General features: G+C 40.1%; 2 protein-coding genes across 2 annotated transcripts in view; both read left to right on the top strand.

The window, feature by feature from the left end:
* LOC109424263 (ninjurin-A-like) overlaps positions 1–11,690 on the top strand; it is a 233,772-nt gene that overhangs the window by 125,487 nt on the left and 96,595 nt on the right. The gene's annotated exons all lie outside the window — the stretch shown is intronic.
* LOC109428714 (uncharacterized) overlaps positions 5,279–11,690 on the top strand; it is an 84,118-nt gene continuing 77,706 nt past the window's right edge. The window contains exon 1 of the mRNA XM_062852188.1: positions 5,279–6,685. Within this exon, the coding sequence (XP_062708172.1) occupies positions 6,669–6,685 (17 nt within the window). The 5' untranslated portion in view covers positions 5,279–6,668. The remainder of the gene's footprint in view (positions 6,686–11,690) is intronic.

Here is an 11,690-nt window from a genome sequence, read left to right as displayed (position 1 = left end):
GCTGATAAACAATCAAAATACTAACACTTTTTTCGGAAACGCTTTCTTGGCATAGGAATAGCCGTTCAAAGTCGTGGGAAGGAAAGGGTTAAGATAAGTTTAAAAAGACAGAGGAAAATCTAAATAAATTCAAACATTAATTATAAAAATTTTATTGAATCTTCAATGATTGAGGTAAGTTAAAAAAAAAAACTAGTATTGATTTGCGAAGATCAAATTGATAAAGAAGTCAAAATTATGGCCACGCCGATTCACGCCGACGCCGTCGAAAGTGCTCTCGGCGTCACGCCGATAACGCCGCCGCCGAATTAAAAAGCGCCAAACGCCGCTACCGACAGATTTCCAATCGGCGCACACCTCTACTGTAAGATGCTCTGATATCGATTGTTTATCAGAAACATGAAGCATATGATGTAGAAATATCAACTACTAAGGAGTGTATCGGAAAGTAGTTGAAAATGTTCAGGATGCTCTATCTCGAAGCTGGGTTGGTCTTTTCATTTCGGTTCTTCTATGAAATCTTCACAATATAGTTAAGTTTAGAACAGCTTGCAAAAATTTGGAAAATGTTTAGTATTATCGTAAATATGATTAAATGAACACACCTCATAAAATAAAAATCTGCACAAAATGCAATTTTGTTAAGATTTTTCAACATTTCAAAAATCTGTAGCGAATAAAATTTGTTCGATAAACAATCTGGAAAATATCGATGCTTGTTAACAGTTATGTACACATAACATATCATTCAACACCGACTTTCAAAATTCATATTTTCGATAGAAAAATTTCCTATATCTACAAAATGGTCCACTCCAAAAAACGTGTATTATTAGGTCAAACTTTGAAGTTCTGCTTTTAATATCTTAAAAAGTTATAAAATTCTATGTTTTGCTCTTACTTACTCGTCCATAAATTAAAAAAACATACCCTATTTAAAAAATGCGAATTTTTCTTTTTATGTATTTTATATTTGCGTAAACATGATTTGGAGGAGCATAGAAAAAAGGGGTTCCTCAAAAATGGCCTTTTTTCATTTTTAAGAATTGCGCTTAAATGCAGTGGAGATTTTTCTTGAAAAAAATAATTTGCCTATATCATGAGGATTCCGAAGCTTATTATATTTGCACAAAAAAGTTAACAATTTTCGTACATTATCGAACTTTTTTCGCAATTTCAATTTTTTAGAAGGTGTGCAAAAATTTAAAAACATGCGTTCAGTAATCTAGGTTAAAAACCCAGTTAAAAGAACATTTTTAGAAAATCAAAAAAGCTATTTCTTTTTTAAAGGATTTATATAGTATCTCCAAAAATAAAATTACTTAAAAGTTGTATAAAACTATTTTTGAGGCTATTGTAAACATTTTCAACTACTTTACGATACACTCCATAGATGTTTGCCAATCAAGCTAAAGGAAGATGAGCATCTGCAACCTTCAAAGAAATGATAGATGATTGGATTTATCAGAAAATACCCTGTAAAACTTACGAAATATATGCGGTAATCATTGAAGCATCCGCAAACTCGATCCGCAATTCGCAAATTCTAAAAATATAAATACAATCATCTCTACATATTAGGCCAACAATTCTACCAGATAAAACTGGACTCAATATTGTACATGTTAAGCGGACCTGATGTTATGGTTGATGTGCATGCCCTTCTCACCGAGGACCTGGGATCAAAAAACCACTCCCAAAAAAATTTAAAAAGTGTGTTCTACCTTCAGGTCATTTGAATCGGGCCTAGGGTTATAGCTGAATCGTACATGTATCGTACATGTATAATTTGGCCAGAAAATTCTACGGGATATTCTCATTAAAGGAATAAGAGCTTAACCGTAAATAGCGTTTCGTCATACCCAGGCCCGGATCAAGGATTGTCCGAGGCCCGAGCGGATGCGAAGGTCCCTTGGTGATGAGCATACAAAAATTTCTTTGTTTTCGAACAGTATTTGAGCAATATGGTCTTTTTAGGGAGGCCTAAAATGTGGGGGCCCGGAGCCCGATAACCACCCCCGGCCACCCCCATCCCACCCGTACATTCAGCCCTGGTCATACAGATGTAATGGTAAATCCCTTTCAAGAGTTCCTCTAAAAAATTAAACTCTTTCAAAAAAGGCATTTACACAATGAACTTGTTTTCGAAATTTGTTAGACATTCCGCGGAATTCCGTATAATTTCGTCAACATATATTTTTTGAAGGCGAAATTTTTAGAATTTGACGAAACGAAACGAAATTCAAAATCATAAATTTCGCCTGGTTGAATTCCGTGGAATTCCGCGGAATTTCGTTTCGAGGTGCATTTGGCGAAACTTTTCGGTATACCGCATACCCTTACTACGACTCATTGATTTCGCCGCCTCCAAAAATATGGCCATGCGTAGCACCTTTTTCCAACACAGCCTCCCTTATCGTTACACCTGGAGATCACCACAGCAGACGGAATCTCAAATCGACCACGTTCTGATTGACGGACGGCACTTTATCGACGTCAGGACCTATCGTGGCGAAAAAACATCGACTCCGACCACTATTTTGTGATGGTCAAACTGCGCCCAAAACTCTACGTCATCAACAATGTACGGTACCAGCGATCGCCACGGTACAACCTAGAGCGACTGAAGCAATCGGATGTTGCCTCAGCATACGCGCAGAATCTCGAAGCCGCGTTGCCAGACGAGGGCGAGCTCGATGAGGCCCCTCTAGAGGACTGCTGGAGTACAGTGAAAGCAGCCATCAACGACGCAGCCGAGAGCACCATCGGGTACGTGGAACGGAATCGACGGAACGAATGGTTCGACGAAGAGTGCAGAACGGTTTTGAAGGAGAAGATCGCAGCAATGGCGGTAATGCTGCAGCAAGGTACTCGACAGAACGTGGAACGTTACAAACAGAAGCGGAAACAGCAGACCCGCCTCTTTCGGGAGAAAAAGCGCCGCCTGGAAGAAGCGGAGTGTGAAAAAATGGAACTGCTGTGCCGTTCCCAAGAAACATTGAAGTTCTACCAGAAGCTCAACGCATCCCGCAACGGCTTCGTGCCGCGAGCCGAAATATGCAGGAATAAAGACGGATGCCTCTTGACGGACGGACGTGAGGTGATCGAAAAGTGGAAGCAGCACTTCGATCAGCACCTGAACGGCGTGAGAACGTAGGCACGGGAGCCCACGGCAACGGAAGAAACGATGACGCCAGTGCAGCGGAGGACGGAAATGAACCAAATCCCACGCTGAGGGAAGTTAAGGATGCCATTCACCAGCTCAAAACCAACAAAGCAGCTGGTAAGGATGGTATCGCAGCTGAACTCATCAAGATGGGCCCAGAAAAGTTGGCCAACTGTCTGCATCGGCTGATAGTCAGGATCTGGGAAGCCGAACAGCTACCGGAGGAGTGGAAGGAAGGGGTAATCTGCCCCATTCACAAGAAAGGCGACTATTTGGAATGTGAGAACTTCAGGGCGATCACTATTTTGAATGCTGCCTACAAAGTGCTATCCCAGATCATCTTCCGTCGTCTGTCAAATAAAACGAATGAGTTCGTGGGAAGTTATCAGACTGGCTTCATCGACGGCCGGTCGACAACGGACCAGATCTTTACCGTACGGCAAATCCTCCAGAAATGCCGTGAATACCTGGTCCCAATGCATCACCTATTCATCGACTTCAAAGCGGCATACGACAGTATCGACCGCGCAGAGCTATGAAGAATCATGGACGAAAATGGCTTTCCTGGGAAGCTGACTAGACTGATTAAAGCAACGATGGACGGTGTGCAAAACTGCGTAAGGATTTCGGGTGAACTATTCAGTTCATTCGAATCTCGCCGGGGACTGCGACAAGGTGATGAACTCATGCCTACTCTTCAGCATCGCTCTGGAAGGTGTGATGCGACGAGCCGGGCTCAACAGCCGGGGAACGATTTTCACAAAATCCGGTCAATTTGTGTGCTTTGCGGACGTCATAGACATTATCGCCAGAACATTGGCAGAGCTGTACACCCACCTGAATTGGAAACCAGCAAAGGTCGGACTGGTGGTGAATGCCTCAAAAACAAAGTACATACTGGTAGGCGGAACCGAACACGACCAGATCCGTCTGGGTAGTAATGTTACGATAGACGGGGATATTTACGAGGTGGTGGAGGAATTCGTCTACCTCGGATCCTTACTTTACGGCTGACAACAACGTGAGTCGTGAAATTCGGGCTACGGGCTCCAGAAGAAACTGCGGTCGAAAAAGATTCACCCACGCACCAAATGCACCATGTACAAAACGCTAATAAGGCCGGTGGTCCTCTACGGGCACGAGACATGGACCATGCTCGAGGAGGACCTGCAAGCACTCGGAGTTTTCGAGCGACGCGTGCTAAGGACGATCTTCGGCGGAGTGCAGGAGAATGGTGTGTGGCGGAGAAGGATGAACCACGAGCTCGCAGCACTCTACGGCGAACCCAGCATCCAGAAGGTGACCAAAGCCGGAAGGATACAGTGGGCAGGGCATGTTGCAAGAATGCCGGACAACAACCCTGCAAAGCTGGTGTTTGCAACTGATCCGGTTGACACAAGAAGGCGTGGAGTGCAGAGAGCATGATGGACGGACCAGGTGGAGCGTGACTTGGCGAGCATTGGGCGCGACCGAGGATGGAAGCGGCAGCCACAAACCGAGAATTGTGGCGTACTATTGTTGATTATGTCTTGTCTTAATGATGTTGAACAAATAAATGTATGTATGTATGGGGCATTTCAGGGAATTTCAGGATATTTCAGGGAGCTCCAGGAGGTTTCAGAGGCTTGCAGAGTATCATGGTTCTCATTCCTGTTGAACAATACCATTGCATTGGTCATTGTAATGACAGGTCCAAAACAACGTTCTGACTATCTGCTCATCTACGATAACTATTTTGACATCTTAGGGTTCGTTCAAATATGACGTATCGATAAGGGGGAAGAGGGCCTAGCGCTGTGTTACGTTTCATTCAAAATTAGAAAATTTTTCATACAAAGGTTCTTACATTTTTGCGTTGCGTAATATATAAATGAACCCTTATTTGGGCACTCGTCCGAATAGAGACCAATATCATCTCTGCATTTTTACAGTATTTATCCATATATTTATCCTGAGGATCTCCCAGCAATTCTCTTCATTGCTTCAAATGTTTTTCCAAGTTTCAAGTTTTTTTTTTTTTTTAAGAAAAGAATAGGATAAAATGCTTAGCAAAAATACATTAAAAAGATAAAATAATTTGAAAAATATGATTAATTTAAAAAAAAAAGTGATTCTTTTGACCTTTACTGTGAACATTTTGTCCCTCTGTGAGCGCTGAGCTTTCCTCCCCCATTCTGATCTCGCATCTCCAATTGGTTCTAATCTCAATGCGCCTTAGAGGCCTTCTCAGCCTATCCAGCCCTACGACGCGACGCGAGGGTCTTCTTCGATCGAGCAGCCCCACGGCTCGGAACAGTCCGTGTTCAGCTGGCAGCGAGTGTGGAAGTGATTTTCCGTTGCACCTTGTACCTACCTACCTACCTACCTACAGCGTACCATTTTCGCGCGATTTTCGAGGTGACGACGACTTTGGAAAATATCCGCTTGGGTGGACACCAGCCAATAAGTGAAGTGCCAGTTAGTTAGTTAAGCCGTCCAGTTTGAGGGACTCGAAATCGAAACCACCGAATAAAGGTGTTTGCATCAGTTCAGCGGTGGATCGAAGACGACGTGGACGCGCGGTGGCGACTTCTTCGGTGGAGGTCGTTGTGTAATAAATGGCACAGCTGCGGCAGCCGCGACGGCGGCTTAGTGAAATATAACATCGCGCAAATAGGAATAAATTAAGGTTTTTCTTTAATTGTTAGCTGGTAAACGCTGCTTCTACGTACGTTGATCGAAGTACTTTTGTGGAATGTGAAAGGTTGTGCACAGTATGTGAGGAAGAGTTTTTCGAAAAAAATTCAAAATTAGTTCACCAATAACGCACAAGCGTCCTAACTGTTAAGCCCCCAAATAGTGCGCCAAAACATCTGTTTCATAATAGAAAAAGATTGACAATCGTCGGAAGGAGATAAAACAACCAAGATTACCGAAGAGTAACCCAAAAAACCAGCACATAACAGAACATCCCGAACACCTGAAACTGTATTGTGTAATGTGCGTCTGACAATGTCGCGAGTGGTTTGAGCACAGGCGCGAAGAGAACTCCGACTAAAATTGTAGGAAATTACGGCTTTAATTGAATAGAGGAAAAACAGTTCGGATGTGAATCGCGCCAAAGAACGAGAATAACAACGGCAGAAGGGTGGTGGTGAGAGCGCAACACTTCAGACAACACAATCTCTAGCTGCGGCAGTTCTTGATCCAGTTGTTAGCGGCTGCGGCGGCGGCGGCGGCGGAAGAAAGCACTGAGTACCTCAAAAGATCCGTCACGGTGGGAAGGAATTGTAGGTTGTCACCACACATTTTACGGGCGCGCGCGATGGACTGTTTCAACGGCGGCGGGATTTGATGGATGGTTATAGTGTAAAGTGATCTGTCGCGGTGGCTTATTTTCATGCGAAGGAGGAAAAATAGCAACATTCTTGGAGGGTAGTGAAGTGCGAAATAAAAAACTTATTGAGGTTAACCTTTCAAAGTGGTGACACGAAGAAAGACTTGTGCTGTAGAGGTTAACACAATGAAGATGAAGGAAAGGTAAGTTCAATTATTTACTTTTGCATTTAAGATAGAAAAAATCCAGAATCCCTCGATATGGTATAAGCAGAGTATAAGAGTGACTGCAGAGAAAAAAAACTCTTGAAGAGATCTATATTGTAGTAACTCCCGATCGTGTCCATATAATATGTAGTCTGCGCTCCATACAAATTTCGAGACTTGTTTCAACAAAAGTTTACGAGGGGGAGGGGGTCTGAAATGGACAAAAGCTAGTCTCCGTAATTTATGGAGATCGCCCTTGAAGAATCATTGAATACCGAAACTTTAAAAGAAGCTAGCGGTCCCGGCAAACGTTATTGTGTTGCCATTTTAGGTTGTGTAGATTTGACAACTGTTGATGTCATTGTTGCACCGCACTTTTTTGGTTTCATTTAGAACGGGTTTATTTTCTTCCCATCTCATGAAAAATCACCATTTCATCGATGTTCTTACTTTGCTAGTTGATTTTCTTAACTTTTTCTACTAATAAACACAGCCATCATGAAAACGAATCGAACCATGCAAGAGTCATCCTGATTGGTTCATCCACCTACGAGTTTTGCTGCCTCAAAGGGACTTCAACTCATTTTTATATATACAGGGTATAGTCAAAATAACAGGGACTGGCAAAATTTTCACTTTTCAAAAATGTTCAACTAGCTGTAACTTTTCGAAAAGTGCATCAAATATTCTCACTATTACCACTGTAAGTTGACCAACTAGTTGTGTATCAGTGGTCCAAAACTGGGAAGATGGGGCAGTTCTACACGAAGCTAGAAAGATTCTAGAAAAATATGTAATTGTCTGATAGCCAACATTGAGCTGATATATCTCCGGATTCAATTAACCGAATGCAATTCAATTTTGTGCTTTCATGACTTATGACCTTTGAAAAACGTTCGACTTATTTTAAATTACAGGTCGGACTCGATTATCCGGAGACTCGATTATCCGGGATTCGATTATCTGGAATTTTAGACTCGATTATTCAGAGTATTTTTATTGAGATTTTTTTTAAATATTTTAATGCAGAAATTCGAAATCGTTAAATATTATAATACTGTGCTGACCGATGCCTCTCAACGGTTGCGTTTTCTCCACATATTGTCGGTTTTCTGATCCGATTGTGTTAGCTTTCTTACTAAGAAAAAGTGTTTTACATTCGGCATACCATATCACAATCAATTTTAATATCAGTTGATATATTTTGGGATCATATACAAATTAGGTAACAAACCAATCTCCCGTTATATTTGAAAAGGTCAACAATTTAGAATTTCGTATCAGCGAAAAAATGCTAAATTTGCGACTGTTTTCAAAATATAATTAACGGTATCCTTTGAAAACAGACGCCAATCCAGGAAATTCCCAAACAATACCTGTAAAGATTCCTTCAGATATTACTGCTGGGATTCCTCCCGAATTTCCAAGGAAAAATTCTCCAGAGATTTTTTTTAATGATGAATTTCCGGCACAGACTTCCAGCAGTTGCAAGCATTCAAATAAGATAAATTCCTCTTGACATCAATTGGTATTGCTCCAAGAATTCCGTATGGAATCCTTCAGTCCGCCTGGGATTTCTTCAGGAATTACTGCTGCAGATTCTTCCTTACCTTCCTTGCCAACAATATCACCAGGGTTTCCTCTATAAATTTCCTAAGAATTATTCTTGAGATTCTTGGAAAGAGTTCTCCAAGGATTTTTCTAAAGTTTCCTCCTGAATTTTCTATTGGTGGAGCTTAAGAAGTCCTTTAGGGAGGAAGTCTCAAAAGTAGTGCTGGAATTTCTCCAAGGATCATTCCAGGAGTTCCTTTTACTCGAATTTCTGCAGAAACTCGTGCTTGGATTTCTTCAGAGTTTCTTCCAGATATTCCTCAGGATATTTTTGGGGATTTCTCCAGGAACTCCCAGATATCCAAGCATGAGAGAATAGGTGTAAAATATTAAACTTAGGTATGCAAAACCTAAAACAATAAATGGTGCGTGTTCTACAATTCAATGATACCTCAAGCAGTCCTCAATACCAAACAAATAATTCGTTGAGGTACTTTTTTCGGTGACTCAATACCTTGTCTTGGTATGATATCTTATTCGTTCTTGCTCGGGTATAGATCTTCAGGATGTTGTCCATGGATTCCTCTGGGGATTTTTCAAGAATTTTTTAAATAAAGAATTTTTTACAGAAATCTTCTATGAATAACAGTAATTTCCATAATGATTCAGAAACTTCTTTCGGACTTCTATAAAGATTCCTCCAGTGATTTTTCCATGGGCAAATCAAGGAATTCCTTTTGTCAGCCTAAAATACAATCAAGGTCCCACTGTATACAATATTCTAAAGGAACGTCTATAACTTAAGTCACGCTTTACGAGAAGAGGGGGACTTCAACATAGTATGATGACCACTACAAAAACTTCAGGGGCCTCATTAAAGCAGTATGACTAGGAGGAACGAAAAACAAATTTAAAAAATGTGTAACGTAATTTATGGGCGACCCCTAATTCAAATTTCTGGCTACGTCACTGATTCATGCACATGAAATAACAAAAACATATACTTTTCCATACGTTTTTGAATTAAAATTCAATTTTTTTCGTGATCCGGATTTTTTTTATTATCCGGAGTGAGATAAAAATCAATGCTCCGGATAATCGAGTCCGACCTGTAATATGTATTAAGAAAAAAAAGTAATAGCGATTTCATTTATTCTTTGGTTTTGAAGTAAGGGGCCGTTCATAAACCACGTAGAACTTTTGGGGGGAGGGGGGGGGGTATGACCAAAGTCTACGCTCCATATAAATTTTAAAATTTTTGTGTGGACAAAAGTCTACGAGGGGGGAGGGGGGGGGGTCTGAGATGGCCAAATTTTGGTCTACGTGGTTTATGAACAGCCCCTAATATCATCTATTTTTAATATGCATCCTATTACTTTTTCACTTCAATACCGGCCGTTTGGTTGCTTCACTTCGAAACATATATATTCACGCCAATTATAGGGAATTTAAATGAACTAGCGTGACTTTACCAATTATGGTACTACCTAAGGAAAGCTATTCGTACAAAAATAACAAGAAGACCAACAAATGTTATCAATATGTTTAAAGATAGCTTAGTTTCCATACTTTACAGGAAAAATAAGAAACGGAGCCAAAACTTCTTTTAGTATTTATTACAGTGTGTGCCAATGATAGGAACATGGATGGTTACATTTTTTAACTTCGTTTCCTTTTCGCACTAATTGCATGCATCCCTCATCTGAGTAGCCATAACTGGTACACTATAGCGAAAAAGGGTGCAAGGAAGCCGAATTTTTAAGGAAAATGATTTATTTCTACTAAAATTTTAGCAAAATGTGGAGGTTAAATGAATGAAATCATCTTTTGTGAACGTGATCTGTTGTTTACAAATTTTGTCTTGTTTATTTACATCGTTAGAGAGTGAAAATCAATTATGATGAATAATTGGTGCTATAGCCATAATTGGAACACTTACCCTATAATTACAATCTCGTATTTTGAAACGATGATGAAGTTTTGGATAAATTGGTAATATACTTGAAAAGTAATCAAATCATTATATTTAATTTTCTTTCATGTTAAGAATTTTAAGTTTAGTCAAAAGCTTTTAAAATTTCATTATATTAGTCATAAATGCTCAAAATTTCATTGCATTCGGTTTATTAAATCCGGATATAAAACAAGTGGGCTTACCAGGATATCGAACATGTCGTATGGGGATGCAATGAGTATCGTGAGGTCAGATCTGAGCTGCATGAAATTCTCCGGGTCCGAGGAAAACAACAGAAACCCGTTAGAGAAGTGTTGGCAGGACTTGATTTGGAATACATGAACCTGATTTACCAGTTTTTGAAACGTGTTGATGTCAGAGTTTGATGTAGTACGTTCCTTGTTTTCGTTGTCCGCCTTTTGGTTTTGTTGTTCGCCCCTGTCTGTCGTCACCCCCTTCCGTTTGTCCTCTTCTTGTCGTTTTCTACCGATAAAGTCCTTTCTTTTTGGTTCCGTTACAGATATGGACAATTTGTCCCATCAAAGTTTTAGTATAAGTTAGCAAATAATTTAGTTTTAAACCCATTAGTCCGTCCTTCCCATTTTTTTTTCTTCTTCAATCCTTAACCTCGAAACAGCCGCGAGTACTTCGGCTTCCCAAACTAACATAGTTTTAAGGCAGTAATAAATTGTAAAATTTTAAATCATTGTAAAAACAAAAGATTTCGGCTCAGTTATGCCCATGTGGCGCCCGAGCCTTTCAAATAAACGAATAAGTAAAAAAAAAATAAAACAAGTTAAAGTTGGCTATAGCATAATTACACCTTTTTCTAAACTCTGTAGAATGTGTAGAACAGCCCGACCTTTTTCAAATTTGGACCACTGATACACAACTAGTTGATCAACTTACAGTGAAAATTTGAGAATATATGATGCAATTTTTCAAAAGTTACAGAAAAGTGGAAATTTTGCCTGCCCCGATTATGTTGACTATTCCCTGTATATAGATAAGTTTTAAAGTAGTGTTCGGAAGTGAAGTTGATTTTACCACTAGTAGAACTCTCCATACAAACTCAGAAAATGTTCTGACCGAAACTTATAGAAGGTATCCCTTGAAAAACTCCTAAAAAATCATTGGAAATACTTCTGAAGAAATGGATTATTTCCTGCTAGGTTGACTAAAAGTGTTCTTTATTTTATTCTTAAACGCTTAACCTTATTTTTAGCTCAATTGTCCACTTGGGCACTATGTGAGCGATTACAATTGACAGCTGCAGTTACACTTTCTACAGAGCCTAAACCTATTCCATTCTAATTTATTGAACTGATTGTCTTTATGTTTCTTTCACTTTTCTATTCTGTCCATGGTAGAATGAAGAGCACGATGATGTTGATGTGTGGCTGTTGTTCCTTTTCCAGTTCGATTGGAGGTCCATTATGAGTTGTCGTTCGTCGATACCCAATTATCCGAGTCTGTTAGAGCTAGAAGCTCAGAAGA

The sequence above is a fragment of the Aedes albopictus genome, chromosome 2 (genome assembly GCF_035046485.1).
Source record: "Aedes albopictus strain Foshan chromosome 2, AalbF5, whole genome shotgun sequence".
Lineage (NCBI taxonomy): Eukaryota > Metazoa > Arthropoda > Insecta > Diptera > Culicidae > Aedes > Aedes albopictus.
This window is presented reverse-complemented; position numbering and strand designations above follow the sequence as displayed.